Source organism: Salmo salar, chromosome 19 (assembly GCF_965601325.2).
Source record: "Salmo salar chromosome 19, fSalSal1, whole genome shotgun sequence".
Taxonomy (NCBI): Eukaryota; Metazoa; Chordata; class Actinopteri; order Salmoniformes; family Salmonidae; genus Salmo; species Salmo salar.
This window is the reverse complement of record NC_138309.1, coordinates 60552316-60569226: the sequence shown is the minus strand read 5'-3', so window position 1 is coordinate 60569226 and position 16911 is coordinate 60552316. Positions and strand designations below refer to the sequence as shown.

The 16911-nt window shown below is 42.5% G+C and overlaps 2 protein-coding genes across 2 annotated transcripts; both read left to right on the top strand.

The window, feature by feature from the left end:
* The first annotated feature begins 28 nt into the window (after positions 1–28).
* On the top strand, positions 29–5677 carry tsr3 (TSR3 ribosome maturation factor). The gene is made up of 6 exons (XM_014158932.3): positions 29–428; positions 1003–1213; positions 1449–1642; positions 4217–4384; positions 4617–4671; positions 4792–5677. Exons 1-6 carry the CDS (start codon positions 308–310, stop codon positions 4940–4942), a joined length of 900 nt encoding a protein of 299 aa, XP_014014407.3. The 5' UTR covers positions 29–307; the 3' UTR covers positions 4943–5677.
* A 758-nt stretch (positions 5678–6435) lies between these two features.
* pdpk1b (3-phosphoinositide dependent protein kinase 1b) lies at positions 6436–16560 on the top strand. Its single transcript, XM_014158934.3, has 14 exons — positions 6436–6609; positions 10668–10940; positions 11185–11227; positions 11339–11476; positions 11625–11769; positions 11994–12091; positions 12252–12327; positions 12490–12558; positions 12716–12812; positions 12993–13166; positions 13335–13558; positions 13739–13796; positions 14053–14205; positions 14381–16560. The coding sequence occupies exons 1-14, from the start codon at positions 6586–6588 to the stop codon at positions 14492–14494; spliced, it is 1686 nt and encodes a 561-aa protein (XP_014014409.1). The 5' UTR covers positions 6436–6585; the 3' UTR covers positions 14495–16560.
* The last annotated feature ends 351 nt before the right edge of the window (positions 16561–16911 follow it).

The following is a 16911-nucleotide window of genomic DNA, read 5'->3' as shown; positions in this document are numbered from 1 at the left end:
GAAGAAGTCAGCTGACCAAAATACACGGTCTGCGCGTGCATGTTAGTCCTTCCTCCGTACAGCGTGAGCACATGGAAAGTGAACGAAATTGTTGTTAATACTTTTATTTAGTCAACTAAAGCGACACCAAATAATCTCAAAACAAGAGGAGCGGAGTACACATGTTTTCTATGTCATGTTGGTAGCTTGCTTGGATGTTTACTTCTGTTCTGTTGGACCAGTTGATTCAAGTGCTACAAAGTCAGGTTAACGTTACATTTTTTCTCAGTCAATTAACAGTAGGTAGAGAGAGTCTGACAGTTCTGACATGGGGCGAAAGAAGCAGGGTAAATTTGAACGCCCAGTGAACAAGGGGAAAGATAAACGACACAAGATGAAGGGGAAATCTCTTGAGTGTTTCACAGAAGAGATGCATGATGCATTGCAAGGTACAGTATGCCTCTTCCCGAAACAGTCACGTTGTGTGCATGTGTGATCATATAACTTCAACCTGGTCTCAGAGTATGTCGTATTATTCTGTATGTAAATCCGAGACCCCATTTAGAATGATTTGTTACGTTTAGTATGGTATGTATTAATTTGTATGATCTGTTTTGTATGATATATTACGAATTACAATTCGTATTATCTGTTACTAGGAGTTAGTGGTTAGGGTTACATTTCGGAGATAGGGGAAGGGTTAGCTTAAAGGGTTACGGTTAAGGGAAGGATTAGCTAAAAGGGTTAGGGGAAGGGTTAGCTAAGTAGTTGCAAAGTAGCTAAAAAGTAGTAAGTAGTTGAAAAGAAGCTACAATTTTAAAGTTGTCCATGATGAGATTTGTTATGCGTAGCCATCCACCCTGAGCAACTACCCTCCTTTTGTTTTTGCCTTAAGTAACCATCTGTCTTATGTAACCACACGTAACGTATCATACTAAATGAGGTCCCTCGGATTTACGTACAGAATAATACGAAATGCTCCGAGACCAGGTTGGTAACTTGGTTGTTTTTTCTCGGTTTCAGCCAGCCTGCAGCCTGATGATGCAGGGGAGGCTGCCCAGGTGAAGTTGCCCTGCCCCCTGGCCATGTGGGAGCTGGGCCACTGCGACCCAAAGCGCTGCACAGGAAGAAAGCTGGTCCGCAAAGGCTTTGTTCACAACCTACGCCTCAACCAGAGGTTCCATGGACTCATTCTGAGCCCTATGGGCACCAAATATGTCTCACCAGCAGACAGGTGAGTGATGCTTTTGACATGGCCAAAACCCTAAGCACATCATGACCACTGATAGATCAAAGGGCTGGATATAATTTGACCATACCTTTACCCTTTCACTGTCTGTGAGATCAGGACATGTTTAACCGACCACAACCATCAATTTCTAATCAAGATTATTGGGGCATATCTCAATAGTATATGCAAGTATTTGTGATGTTGAAGTCAGAGTCCTGTGTTTTCTTTTATTTTTCAGGGACATTGTGGCTCAGAATGGACTTGCTGTCATTGACTGCTCTTGGGCTAAACTTGAGGAGACGCCCTTCAATAAGATGATAGGTAGTCATCCTCGGTTGCTACCGTACTTGGTTGCTGCCAACCCAGTGAACTATGGGAAGCCCTGCAAGCTGTCTTGTGTGGAGGCTTTTGCTGCCACCTTCTGCATTGTGGGTAAGACTTGAGCTATTCTGCAGTTCATTCATAACCTGTGGTGTCGTATCGCATTTACCTGAATAGAAGATTTGACACAAATGCCCAGTGGTCAGATGACGCAGATGCTAAGCTACAGGACTGTTTTGCACAGACTGGAATATGTTCCCGGGATTCTTCCAATGGCATTGAGGAGTACACCACATCAGTCACTGGCTTCATCATTAAGTGCATTGGTGACGTCGTCCCCACAGTGACCGTACGTACATACCCCAACCAGGAGCTATGGATTACAGGCAACATCCGCACTGAGCTAAAGGGTAGAGCTGACGCTTTCAAGGAGCGGGACTCTAACCCGGACACTTATAAGAAATCCCGCTATGCCCTCAGACGAACCATCAAACAGGCAAAGTGTCAATACAGTACTAAGACTGAATCGTACTACACCGGCTCCGACACTCGTCGGATGTGGCAGGGCTTGCAAACTATTACAGACTACAAAGTGGGGCACAGCCGCGAGCTGCCCAGTGACACGAGCCTACCAGACAAGCTAAATTACTTCTATGCTCGCTTCGAGGCAAGCAACACTGAAGCATGCATGAGAGCAAGGCCTCCCGAGTGGCGCAGTGGTCTAAGGCACTGCATTGCAATGCTAGCTGTGCCACTAGAGATTCTGGGTTCGAGTCCAGGCTCTGTCGCAGCCGGCCGCAACCGGGAGACCCATGGGGCGGCACACAATTGGCCCAGCGTCGTCTAGGGGAGGATTTGGCTGGCAGGGATGTCCTTGTTCCATCGCGCACTAGCGACTCCTGTGGCAGGCCAGGCGCAGTGCACGCTGACACAGCAGCCAGGTGTACGGTGTTTCCTCCGACACATTGGTGTGGCTGGCTTCCGGGTTCAGTGGGCATGGTGTCAAGAAGCAGTGCGGTTGTGTTTCGGAGGACGCACGGCTCTCGACCTTCGTCTCTCCCGAGTCCGTACGGGAGTTTCAAGCAGACCACCATAGTCCCTAAGGTAACCTGCCTAAATGACTACCGACCCGTAGCACTCACGTCTGTAGCCATGAAGTGCTTTGAAAGGCTGGTCATGGCTCACATCAACACCATTATCCCAGAAACCCTAGACCCACTCCAATTTGCATAACGCCCCAACAGATCCACAGATGATGCAATCTCTATTGCAATCCACACTGCCCTTTCCCACCTGGACAAAAGGAACAGCTGCATGAGAATGCTATTCATTGACTACAGCTCAGTGTTCAACACCATAGTGCCCTCAAAGCTCATCAACAAGCTAAGGACCCTGGGACTAAACACCTCCCTCTGCAACTGGATCCTGGACTTCCTGACAGCCGCCCCCAGGTGGTAAGGGTAGGTAACAACACATCTGCCACGATGATCCTCAACACAGGGGCCCCTCAGGGGAGCGTGCTCAGTCCCCTCCTGTACTCCCTGTTCACCCATGACTGCACGACTCCAACACCATCATCAAGTTTGCCGACGACACAGAGGCCTGATCACCGACAACGATGAGACAGCCTATAGGGAGGAGGTCAGAATCCTGCCCGTTTGGTGCCAGGATAACAACCTCTCCCACAACTTGATCAAGACAAAAGAGATGATTGTGGGCTACAGGAAAAGGAGGGCCGAGCACACCCCCATTCTCATCGACGGAGCTGTAGTGAAGCAGGTTGAGAGCTTCAAGTTCCTTAGTGTCCACGTCACCAACGAACTGTCATGGTCCAAACACACCAAGACAGTCGTGAAGAGGGCATGACAACGCCTATTCCCCCTCAGGAGACAAAAAATATTTGGCATCGGTCCTCAGATCCTCAAAAGGTTCTACAGCTGCACCATTGAGAGTATCCTGACTGATTGCATCACTATCTGGTGTGGCAACTGCTCGGCCTCCGACCGCAAGGCACTACAGAGGGTAGTGTGTACGGCCCAGTACATCACTGTGGCCAAGCTTCCTGCCATCTAGGACTTCTATACCCGGTGGTGTCAGAGGATTGCCCTAAAAATGGTCAAAGACTCCAGCCACCCTAGTCACAGACTGTTTACTCTGCTACCGCACGACAAGCGGTACCGGGGTGCCAAGTCTCTGTCCAAAAGGCTTCTTAGCAGCTTCTACCCCCAACAACTAATTAAAATTGCTACCCAGACTATTTTAATTGTCCCCCTCACCCCTTCTTTTACTCTGCTGCTACTCTCTGGTTATTATCTATACATAGTCACTTTAACTCTTACCTACATGTACATATTACCTCAATTACCTCGACTAACCTGTGCCCCTGCACATTGACTCTGTACCGGTACCCTCTGTATATAGCCTTGCTAGTTATTTTTCTGCTGCTTTTTAATTATTTGTTATTTTTAAACACTTATTTTTCTTAAAACTGCATTGTTGCTTAAGGGCTTTTAAGTAAGCATTTCACTGTAAGGTCTACACCTGTTGTATTCGGCGTGTGTCACAAATAACATTTCATTTTATTTAATCTATACAAATTAATTGGTTTTACCATCAGATTACCTTAGTAGTGTTAAATGTTGGCAGTGTCATGATCAATCATTAATTAACATGTCTGAAATGCAGGTTTTCAGGACCTGGCTGTGATTCTGCTAAGGAAGTTTAAGTGGGGGACTGTGTTTCTGGATCTGAACAAGACTCTGCTGGATCGCTATGCAGCTTGTCAGTCAGAGGAGGAGCTGCTGGCTGTGGAGAAAGAGTACCTTAACACCCCTCCTGAGAAAGAGGAGTTTGGTAAGTTACTGTTGGAGAAGTTTGGGATCAAATCCCAGGAAATATTTGGAGTTGAGTGAGGGGTGAATGTTTAGCCATACAAGAAGGTGTTAAGAAAACTGATATGCCTTTGGAGGGAGCACTTTTGATGTCATACATAGAAAGCTTAGTCTTTAACATTTTACTTTGAGTGTTTGTGTATTTCTTCAGAGACTGTCTTGAACCAAAAATGTCTAATCCATTGTCTTTGCAGATCCATTCGATGTTGACTCAGGGAGAGAATGCATGAATCTCAACAGACCCCCTCGGTAATAAAGACGCATTGCTTTGTATTGAATTGAAAATCATAATATATTTAATTCATTTCAGTTTCACATTTGTTATGACAACTATGTTGGTAAATGGTATTGCATATCATCTTTGTTTAGTGTTGCTGAGGAAGAGGATGATACAGAGAGTGATGGTGAGGAAGCTGGAAGTTCTGGAACATCAGAAGATGACAACGATGATGTCAAAGAGGAAGATGGGGAAAGGAGAGAGAAACGAGATGAGGAGGAAGAGCCATCAAAAGTGCAATGAAAAATGTGGATATACTTGGGACTTTGAGGAGAATGGCAAGACTTCTTCACTATGTGAAAGGGAAGAAATTGAGGCCCTTTGTTTACTAAACATTGTGTAGGTTTACATGGACACTTATTTGATAATAAACGGATTATGGCAATTGGCCGAGTATGGCAATAGGCATGTAAACACTTTACTCTGTTTATCTTAATCGTCATATGGTCACAATCGAAGTAAGCATATGTCGATTAAAACACCTGGTTTTCTGATCAATATTTATAATTATTAGGACATGTAAACTGCATAAATCTCGTTCCAGTAGTGTATTTGACCTGCCAGCACCAGTAGGTCAATCCTCCCTCTTGAGGGAGTGACGTAAGTTTGGAAAAACTGAAAGTAGGCTATACATTTTGGAAATACTTTTCAGTACAAACTTTGTGTCCGAACTCAGAATCAAGTAGGCTTCGCAAAAATAACATGGTCGCTGTGGTAGAACGTTTATTTTGATTGGTGATTTTTATGCATTTATTTCTCATCAGGTAGCCTGATTCCAGATGTGTCAATGTAAACATGGTTATTAGGGAAATCGTCCATTTTGCAAAGCATGTTAACGTTTTAAACGAACTATTAAATTAATCTGACTATCAACAATAATCGTATTATTGTGTGCATGTAACCTTAGTCAGTGTCTATACATTCTTAATTCAGTAAAATTTAATTGACGAGTATTAAATTGAATTGAAAGTAACGCAATTACGCCTCTTAATCTAAGTTTGTGTCAATTATGTGAGTGAAAAAAATAGGATATTGTAGCGAATTTAACCCAACACTTAGTGACCTCGTCAAGGTGCAACGGTTAAGGTCTTGGCTTGACTGTCGCTGAACCTGAGATCGAGTCCCGGTCAGGGCTACATCCTGAATTCGCTACACTGGCGTCAGAAGTCGGGGGGCAGTCGTGGGACAATTGGGGAGGTGTGTACACGTCAGGAGCTTTGTTATAGAGAATCGTGGGGACACGTTCTCAGAAAGGAGGGGGTAATATAGCCACCTCGACAAGAGATGCATAACAGTTAAGGTGTTAGCTTGACAGTCGTTGGACGTGGGTTCGAGTCCCTGTCAGGGCTACCCACCGGGTTCCCTACAATATGAACAAGAAAAGCAGCAGAGATGGGTATTCAATGACATAGGCATCAATAGCAAAGACAAGATATTGAGTATGAAAAGTGTGTGGATGGTAGAAAATATACTTGAACATGGGTTGTACATGGACATACTAAGTCTCAAACATTTGAAAGAGAAGACCATGACATGGAGTATCTGCAGTGTGAATACTATATACAGTAAAGGCTTATTATATAGACGTAACGTATTTTGTATGCTGCTGATTATTAGTTATGCAATGCAAAGGCGCTTTGAAATAGGCTTAAGCAATACGTTTTTGAACTTTTCCTGAAACGACTATCGCCGTCTTCATATTGACGGAGTTCAGTTGAAACGATGCGAAGGGGGCGGATACAGGGAAGTAGGCCTATCATCTTCTGTCTTTGCGGTAACATTGTTGTGGAACGACGTCACAGCTGGAAAAATGAAGGTGCAGAGGCAGCCATTAATGGAGGTTCTGTAATATTTTTTTCCCAAATAAATACTCGCGGAAAACTTCCATGGCAAGAGCTACAAGTCAAATTGTGAGTATTGGCTCTTTCATCCGAATTTCAATTCGAAGCCGTTGCTCAAGATGTATTGTTTGGCGGCAGTTTGACAACATTTTCGATGTGTTAGGCCCTCATTTAAAACAGCGCAGCAGTACGAGGACCTCTGACTAGCTAACCAAAACATTTCGACCAGTTACAAGGAATAGTCGAAACGACCATATGCCAATATATTTGCACCTTGGTGAACTTCTAGTGAAATGGTTTGAAAACGTGCCCCAATCTAGGGATGGAAATTGTCGCTTTAACTGCTTTTTTTCGTCCTTATTCTATCTAGTTTAGCCAATCAATTTTCACGGATTCCAGTGCCAATGGGCTGCATTGGCTAGCCTAGCATGAGGACAAAAATGGCAGTTTAATGAAATACCGCTAGCTAGCTAGATTAAATCTGATCGATTTGACAAATTGTTGTGGGATAAATACTAACTAACGGTACAAGACGCGGTCCATCCCTTTGAGGTAACTAGCTAACGTTACGTTTTCAAACCTTTTTTCACTTCAAGTTCACCGAGCTAGTTTGACCAGCTTGATTACTAGCGTAAAAATGTTGGTTTGGTTAGCAAATAGGAACATTACCTTAACGTTATAGCTGGGTAGTTTTACATTGTTTGAAATGTGGTAACGTTAACGACTGTATGTAGATACGTTTGGCTATTCTGTTGGATAAATTAGCTAGTTTGTCAATTAAGTTATCCTGCCAGCATGCTAGCCCGCTTTACTTTTAGCTAACGTAAGTGAGTTGAATTCCAGGTTGTTAGCCAACTTGGCGTTTAACTGGCGGTTGACTATTCAACACAGTAACGTTCGCTAACCGTTGCTACCAAGCAAAGCAAAGGGATTGCTGACTAGTTAATTAAGTAGGAAGCTAACTTGTTGTTGGACACTTGAAGCTTCCGCTCTAGAATTAGCCGATGATGCTAACAAACTAGTTGGTTACGTTAGCAGACTGAGACCTATGTAAAGGCGCATCCTAGCTAAATAACCGAATCAATACGATGTAACGTTAGGTAGTTCGCCGATGGATAAGGAACCAATCTGGCCACACCTTGTTGTGTGTCGCGGTTGACGAGCTACAGTAGCAGCTCGCTCGAGATTTCACTTGTCCGTGTTCGACTAATAATAATAATAAATGTCTCCCTTTCGCTAAACTGCCTAACTAGCTGAAAAAGCTAGCTAGCTTCTCATTTCTCAGCCTTAACTGGGTAGCAAGCTAACGTTCGCTAGTTAACTCAGTTTACAATTTAGGAAGTCGATATTTATAGAATCTAAAGCTTTTTATTTGGCCGGTGATGTCTTTAGATAGTGCTTGTATGTTTGCCACTTTAAAGAGGAACTGGCTTCCTGATCATTCGTGATGCTTGCTTACTAAGTGAAACAACCGTTGGGCGTCCTCGCTCACATTCGCAAGCTGTTAGCCAATGCTAATTTGCTTGTTAGCATTAGCTAGTTAATGACAGGATGGTAGGCGGGATGCTAGTTAGCTATTTGCCTAAGAAAATGCACCACATGATATCATTGTTTTTTTTTTTGAGCACCAGTCAATTAAAAAAATATATATTGTCATGAATTTAATCGTATAAGCATTTGGTGTCAGCCATTTGACGTCTCTCACTGGAGGACGTAAGTGGGATTTTTCTTCCAGGGAAAGGGTTGGGTCAGGAGTTTATCTACTTCACATTGTCTTGTCAACGAGATAAATCTCCACCCCTTGTGATTAAATTGCCCCATAGTGAGCATAAGGTATGAGGTTACTTACTGATCATGATGACCTAAATAGCTAGATGATTCAAGAATGTCCACATTATATTATCATTTTTTTGTTGCCTTGAAGTTTTGCCTCATCCTCAACTAAGCATGTCTGGAGTGGAACGAGCCCAAGGTTGTAAATAGAACATAATGCTCTTCACCTGTGCTCCTACTTGGGCTTGGAGCCCTGCCAGCTATCCTTATTTTCAAACACCTAGCCAACCTGTCTCCCAGACATGACAAAATGTATAGAAATGACACTAATCCTGACTCAAACGTGCAAAGGAAATACTGTCCCCTGACAGTGGGGATTAAATTAACATGTCTTTATTAGATTACCTCATGCACATGTTGACAGTTTTGTACAGTGTGCTTTCCTGCACATGTCTAGGTTAAGTTAGCCTGCCTCCTCATGGGGCCCTCAGACCCTCCAGAGAACAGAGTTTAGGCTGTTTTTGTTCACACCTACACTCTTAAAGAACTGTGACTGAACATGGCATAGCGTAGCCCTTTACACTCGTACCCATATACAGTTTGTAAATGGCTGATTTGTGCCTAAATTGGCTGTACAGTAAGATATGCTATACAGGACTTCAGAGCTCAGGGTCAGCGCTTCACAGCGCTGTATGGGTTTTGACTGACAGCCATTCTGAACTTGAGCACTGCACACCTTAAGAAGTTGCCTCCATCCCTCCCGCTTATTGGAAACGGTTGCAGTAGTTTTTTTGTCTGAGTGAGGGAAATGTTGTTAATTAAGAGGAGTTGATGTCTTTGGAATGATGAGAGGTTGAGGATAATAAGTACCGTTGTCATACAAGCAAGCCAAACACCCTTAAGTCCAAATGTGCATTTCACATTTCTATATCATAAAATTCATGTAATATACAGTGTCAATGTTTATGGTCACTACGTTTGATGTACTGTTAAAAGATGACATGGCTTTATACCTTGGGTCATTCTGAACAGAATGAGCCTGTTTGTTGTATTGTGAAGAAAATTTGCCTTGGACTACGCATCTGAATGCCCTCGTGACTCCATTCTATGCGCACCACAATTACAATCTGCCTCTATGAATTGCCTTGTGACAGCCTAACGATGTAAGATCCTATTTTCTAATGTTGGCAGTAGAACTAGCTTTCAAATGATGCCCACCTTACCCAGATTGCGATTTCTAATGGACTGTTTTTGGATTGCGTAAACAACATTAATTGTGTGATGTAGGGGATACAGGGCTGTGTTCCAAACAAAACAAGTGTGCGTGCTCTAGTTCCTCAATGGCACAGCTATGAGGGTATTATTCTTATCATGTTACTGAATGTATCCTGTGTATTTTAAGATTTCGTTATCAACAAATGTGGCAAAAAGTACAGTCATGTAAAATGCAGATAAAATCAAGTGTAATGTTTGGATTGAGTCTTATCAGGTGAATGGTTGTGTACTCACTATTAGTCATATTTTTCCATAATCTCTAAACTGTTCCCTTTTAATTCCTATCATGGTTATGCATCTGCTTTCAATATTTCTTCTGTTAGAAACATTTCAATTTAGCCCTATCCACATAACACATCGCACTGAATGTGGATTTCCTATTCATCTACCGACTGTTCACTGCGCTGTTGACGTCTGACTGCAGACATTTTCACGCATTTATACATATAAAATCGGGTTGCACTGTCTTCACAAGTACTCTCGGCAGGAAAACGCTATTGGTGTGTTAGAGACAAGACATTAAACATCAAATTTGATTGGTCACATGCACGTGTTTAGCAGATGTTATTGCTGGTGTAGCGAAATGCTTGTTTCTAGCTCCCAACAGTGCAGTAGTATCTAACAATTTCACAATACACACATCTAAGTAAAGGAATGGAATTAAGAATATATAAATATTTGGATGAGCAATGTCAGATCGGCATAGACTAAGATACAGTATATACATATGAGATGTGTTCCATTATTGAAGTGGCCAGTGATTTCAAGTCTATGTATATAGGGCAGCAGCCTCTAAGGTGCTACTGATGGCTATTTAACAGTCTGATGGCCTTGAAGATAGAAGCTGTTTTTCAGTCTCTCGTTCACAGCTTTGATGCACCTGTACTGACCTCGCCTTCTGGATGATAGCGGGTGAACAGGCAGTGGCTCGGTTGGTTGTTGTCCTCAATCATTCACATAACGGAGAATGATTGAGCAAAAAAACTTGATGATTTAGATGGCCCCAAGTCTAGACAGACCATCATCACTATGTTGTGGGTAAGTCACCTAATGTCGCCCCTTTCTCCTCTCCCTTACAGTATGATGTTGTGCCCATTCAATCCAGCGTTGTCATCTGTTCCTGCCCACATCCATCAATGGTAAGAAATCAGCCCGACTCCTGCTCGCCACTTGGTATCCCAGGCGCAAGTAGCAGCCACTGTCCTAGCATGGATGGCCCCACCTCCGAGTCCCGGGCTCCGGGCAAGCCTACCAGCCAGGGCTCCGAGCTCCGGCAGGCCCCTCAGCCGCGCAAAAAGAGGCCAGAGGACTTCAAATTCGGCAAGATACTAGGAGAGGGCTCGTTCTCAACCGTATGTAGCCTGCATTCCATTTTACTTACGAATTAGTCTCAGATAGATGTTGTTACACGCAAGCATTTTTGTGGTCATATACTCCAGTGACTCAACTTCAATTAATGTTTATTGTAAAGAATGGCTGAGTAGTTTCAATAGATTTTAAATTAGCCTGGCACCTCATTTACTATGGTGATGAAGTGGTCTACTGCTTTAGTTGTAGAAATAGATTTTCTTCAAACATTGTATTTTTTTCCTCTAGGTTGTCCTTGCAAGAGAACAGGCAACGGCAAAAGAATATGCAAGTAAGTTGAATTGTAGGCATTCACGTCGAACTCCGTGCAAAGTTTCTGTTTATCGTGTTTTCTTTTGTGCTATTTACCCTCAACTTCACTCCTAACTTTTCTCTCTTCCAGTAAAAATTTTGGAGAAGCGGCATATTATGAAGGAGAACAAGGCACAGTACGTGAAAAGAGAAAGGGATGTGATGTCAAACCTAGATCACCCATTCTTTGTCAAACTCTACTTTACATTTCAAGATGATGAAAAGTTGTGTATCCTTTAATAAGACGAGACCACGATGACTCGGAGCCTGGCTGCATCACTCACTTATCAACTTATCTAGTCTCTGTATGATTCAAATATTTTGTCTCTTGTTTGTGTTCCTTTGACTTGTAGTTTTCCTTAACAACTTGCTATCAGATTTTGGCCTTAGCTATGCTAAGAATGGAGAGCTTTTGAAATATATTCGCAAAATCGGTTCTTTTGATGAGACCTGTACTAGATTCTACTCGGCGGAAATTGTTTGCGCACTAGAATATTTGCATGAGAAGGGGATTATTCACAGGTAGGAAATGTCTGAACCGGTAAGCCTGTCATATGTTACAGGATATTCTAGTTCAATTTATATAATACATTTTAACATGAAATGTACAATATTTGTATGAATGACTCGACTTGTAAACTTGCTGCCACTGTTTACACAAATGAGCCCTTCTTGCTATGCCATATTCTGTTATTGAAAATGTAGATTGAGTAGGTTCCCTCACATTTGTTTACTTTGTCTTTCAGAGACCTTAAACCTGAGAATATTTTACTGAGCGAAGACATGCACATCCAAATAACAGACTTTGGAACAGCAAAGCAATTATCTTCCGATAGCAAACAAGGTAGATGTTTATCAACAGTTAGCAATAATTGCGATTTATTCCTCCCTGAACATTCCCTTATTTTATATTTTTAGTTTAATGCCCAAATTTGTTCTCTTTACAGTTTTGATCAGTCACATCAGGTGTGTTGTCTGATTCATACCCCCTTATTGTTTTGCAGCGAGAGCAAACTCCTTTGTAGGAACTGCGCAGTATGTGTCTCCAGAGCTGCTGACAGAAAAATCTGCCTGCAAGAGGTAACTGGGATTCGAACATGGAGTACCTCTTCACAACTCACTTGGTTTTCTTCTACTCCCTTTGTAGTGTTGTGCCAATGCATTGTTTTTCCATACAGTTAGTGAATGTCTGTCCTTCTCCCATAGGATATCATATTGATATCAACTGGTTGTGTGTTTCAGCTCTGACCTCTGGGCCTTGGGATGCATAGTCTATCAGCTGGTGGCTGGGCTACCACCCTTCAGAGCTGGGTAAGTAGAGCACGATGTCTGCTTGCGGCCTCTCTCACCTTTTTTTTTGTTTTAGGCTAGTACTAAACTTGTGATTAACTAATCTGGATATTATGTTTTATGGAGCTGCTCTTACTTCTACTTCACAAACTGTCCTTCTGTGCTTACTTCTGACCAGAAACGAGTACCTAATATTCCAGAAGATAATCAAGCTGGAGTATGAATTCCCAGAGAAGTTCTTCCCCAAAGCGAAAGATCTTGTTGAACAGCTTTTGGTAGGTCTTGTTTTCATCAATATACTCAAAGTAATACGAGCACTGTAGTATAGGTTGTACAACATGTTATGGTGCATCTCTCGATCATCCACAGACTGGATTCATTAATTGTAGTAAGATTTTAAGGCTATGGGTCAGTGTGTGTGTGTTTGTATATTAATGTAATTCTGTTTCTCTCAGTCGCTGGACCCCTCCAAGAGAATCGGTTGCGAGGAGATGGGAGGGTACGACCCCCTGAGGGGACACCCGTTCTTCGAGACCATCTCCTGGGGAGACCTCCATGTGCAGACGCCACCCAAGCTCACCCCCTACCTGCCAGCCATGTCTGAGGATGACGAGGACTGCTATGGAAACGTGAGACACTTCCACCCATACATAGAACTTGGCAACCATGTCATATTGGCTTGTGGTGATTTTTCAAGAATCCTGTTAATTCATTGGATCTATATCTTTGTGCCATGCAAAAGCCCATGCAATAATCCAACTAACCACCTTCTGCCCCCATCTCCTGTATTTCCCCAGTATGACGACCTCCTGAGCCAGTTCAGCAGCATGCAGGTGGCCCAGTCCAGCTCGTCCCACTCGCTCTCCACGCCTGAGACCATTCCCCCAGCGCCGCAGAGGTCCAGCAGCAACATTGAGCAGTACATCCACGACCTGGACAACAACTCGTTTGAGCTGGACCTGCTGTTCTCCGAGGAGGAGAAGCAGCTGCTGCTGGACAAACAGACCAGTGGAAACCCCTGGTGAGCCCCACTCTGAGGAACTCTCTCCTAGCAATACAAAAAAATTGGTTTGACCATGAACATTTGATGTTGGAATGTACATTGATAGTTTGAAGTGTGTTGTAAGAACTTTTTGTTTACATTGCTTAGCTTTGCTTGGAAGTACTTGCTCATAACCCTTACTATTACTGGCTTACACAGGCACCAGTTTGTTGAGAATAATTTGATCCTGAAAATGGGCCCAGTGGATAAACGGAAGGTGAGTGGAAGCCAAACTTTACATCACATTTCAGAGTTTTCATAGTAAGTAAGTTCATAAGACTATCACTTTGAACTTACCAAATGTTTAGTTGTTGACAATGAGGAGCAGTGTTTGTGTGTAGTTTCACTTGTTAGAGCTGGAGAAAGCTGATTCTAGGTCAGCAGCGAAGGGGAATACCATCTCTGGTGTGTAATGCCACGCTCTTAGAACTAGCCCCCTCTGGTGGTGATCTCATGCCATGATTCCATTACAGGGCCTGTTTGCTCGAAGGAGACAGCTGCTCCTCACTGAAGGGCCACACCTGTACTACGTGGACCCTGTCAACAAGGTCCTGAAGGGGGAGATCCCCTGGTCCCCCGAGCTGCGTCCAGAGGCCAAGAACTTTAAGACATTCTTTGTCCACACGGTAAATGTTAACGGCAATTAACACTAATGACTGTAGAAAAAATTATATTGGCAAAAAGCAACCGTTTGTAGCTTCAAACTGACCTGATCACAAACTTTGGTCTCTTCTGACTATATTGACTTTCTCAGCTTTGAATGTTTTTTTTTATTTGGTCTTTGTTGGCATTTATTTACAGCCCAATCGAACATACTATCTGATGGACCCCAGCGGAAATGCAGACAAGTGGTGTAAGAAGATCCAGGAAGTGTGGAGAAAGATCTATCACAAGCACCAAAATCTTGGCCTATAGGAGAGCAGTTCCTCCTGCGCCACTCCTTCCTCCTAGCTCTGAGGCCAATCACGGAGCAGAGTGACACCCTCCTGAGTGCCCTTCACAGCAATGTAAAAAAAACACAAAAAAAACAACAATTTTAGAGACGCTAGCATCTATGGCATCTAGACCTTGTTTATTTTCCTTCTCTGAAATAAGCAGAACCAATAGGAAAAAAAAGACCATGGGATTTAAGGTTTGCTTTGCTTGTTCTTTGTGCTCTCTGTGAGGCTTCTAAATGCATTTTTCCATGTGTTGATGTGACTGCTTCCATGCACATCGGCATCTTGTATATTCTGCAATGTAAAGGGAGAGGACAGGCTTGTCTGTATAATTCCACTGGCATAAGGTACCATTCGGACCACCTGAGTGCAAGGACTGGTTTACTTGTTCAACCACAAAACACAGTCCAGCATCACTTGTATACCAGAGCCTATCCTAACACAGTATGACACTCAACCCAGTTCTTAATCCAACATTGTATGCCTCTGTGATCAGACCTGAACTTCACACACACACACATTCTCCATACTTAGAGCAGACTATTGCCTGGTTCAGTATCGCACTGCAACCAGGCACTAACCAAATAAACTATATTTTTAGTCTGACCCCCATTGTCCACAAGAGTATAATATTTTAATTGGTTTTCAAGGCTCTTGGTACTTAATGATTGCAGTTCAGTTTGAGTCTGTAGGTTAATGTTTCGGAGTGGATCGCTGGTCCCCAAAGTGAGGCGTAGCTATGAATAGCTCTGTGCTTCAGCATTGGTTCTCCAGAGACTGAGACTATGAGGGGACAGTCCCTAATAGTAGACCCATTACATTGCCAATACGGGGTAGGTGAACATGCCACTAGCTTGTACTCTATCATAAGACCCGCTTAGCTTTCCTGCACGGCCAGTTTTGTAGCTCAGCCTTGTCTGCTTCTCTCCCAGGGCACTGGCGATGTAGTTTTATTAAAGTTAAGGTGGGTATTTTGACTGCATTGGCAACCATGGCTAATATTATTGAATTATTTGGCTGTTCTTTACCATTCACTGGCTATTTCTTTGTGGTTTGAATACTTTTAGTTTTTTGGGGGTGGGATTGTCGGTTCATCTTAAGTATGTCATGTTTAAAACTAAATCTAATGCTGACCATGTTGAACAGCTTTGGTGATAAGGAAAGCATCAACAGAGCATTACATCCATAATACTATACTATCATTTCTTGGAAGCAATCACAGTAAAGCTGTAGTCCCAGGGCAAGTTGGCAGCTTTGCCTTGTTTGGGTTATCAAGGTTCATTGGGAGTGTTCCTATGGTTTTTCTACAATGTGATACATGGCCCAATTATGGCCCATGTATCAAGCGATTGATTTGCCTTTGTGACTGGAGCGAGTGAATAGTAGCCGCGGGCCTCTGGTTTGGGCTGAACGTGCTTTGATGTCAGCTAAATGGTATCTGATCCAAATAAGAGATGAAATTGCTGTATCTATCTCTCTAAAGTAAGGAAACACTATAGAAAGTGTTTGCTCTCTTGCTAGACTTTTTTTTTTTTTTATCAAGTTGGGCGACAGTCGGTTACATTGTATGTAATACTCTACCTGGTTTGTAACCGACTAGAACTGTGATGTACAGACAATGTATTATTGAACTCTGAAGCAAGAAATGCAATGATATTAGGATACAGTTTTTGTATTTTTATTCTTGTATAAGGTTATTTGATGGCTATTGTTTAGCCTCTAGTTCATTCTGTGTTATTTAAATTCTAATATATGAATCATATTTGGATTGAAGTCATGTTCAGGGGCCATGTTGTGTATGTATTGAGATGTAAAGCCTTTGAATGTGAATAATTATTGTAAACTATAATATTTTACAGCTTTCTTTTCTTACTATATCATATACATTTTCTATTTGCGCAGTAATTTAATCATATATTTCTGATAATTTAATGAATCTGTTCATTATTTGTGCGCTAGGTCAGTAGTTGAATGATGAATTTTCCACGTAATGCTTGGTAGTCCAGTAATTAAAGCATGTAGGGATTTAGGCATACAATAAAACCATGCCTCTTGTCTTCTGTTACAACCTGACAATACATTTGTAATGTTTCACCAGTCATGTATCTGTCCATCAGCGTAGTGTTAAATTGATACAATATGAAGACTTGCAAGAAAGTGTTAACATTCCAACATAGCTGTCGAAATATAAGTAGGTCTACTGTATCCTGATTTCAATATGTTGTGTACATTGATAGGAATGTTATGTATTTCAGAGATGCGTTTGAAATGATTCTGCTCACTGCATATTATGCTATTAAGTGGCGTGGTAGGCCTCTAGTAGATGGAGGAAAAGGAGTGGTATCGCCTGGGGTGCGTTCAGTTTGATTAAACGTATGCTACGTTTCGTAACTG

What these genes read in the sequence shown, in the direction of transcription:
- tsr3 (XM_014158932.3), top strand. Translation starts at nt 308, where the DNA reads ATGGGGCGAAAGAAGCAGGGTAAATTTGAACGCCCAGTGAACAAGGGG. An exon ending in GATGCATGATGCATTGCAAG is followed by an intron (nt 429 to 1,002) that starts GTACAGTATGCC and finishes TCTCGGTTTCAG; the next exon opens with CCAGCCTGCAGCCTGATGAT. An exon ending in TGCCACCTTCTGCATTGTGG is followed by an intron (nt 1,643 to 4,216) that starts GTAAGACTTGAG and finishes TCTGAAATGCAG; the next exon opens with GTTTTCAGGACCTGGCTGTG.
- pdpk1b (XM_014158934.3), top strand. Translation starts at nt 6,586, where the DNA reads ATGGCAAGAGCTACAAGTCAAATT. An exon ending in GAGAGGGCTCGTTCTCAACC is followed by an intron (nt 10,941 to 11,184) that starts GTATGTAGCCTG and finishes TTTTTCCTCTAG; the next exon opens with GTTGTCCTTGCAAGAGAACA. An exon ending in TCAAGATGATGAAAAGTTGT is followed by an intron (nt 11,477 to 11,624) that starts GTATCCTTTAAT and finishes ACTTGCTATCAG; the next exon opens with ATTTTGGCCTTAGCTATGCT.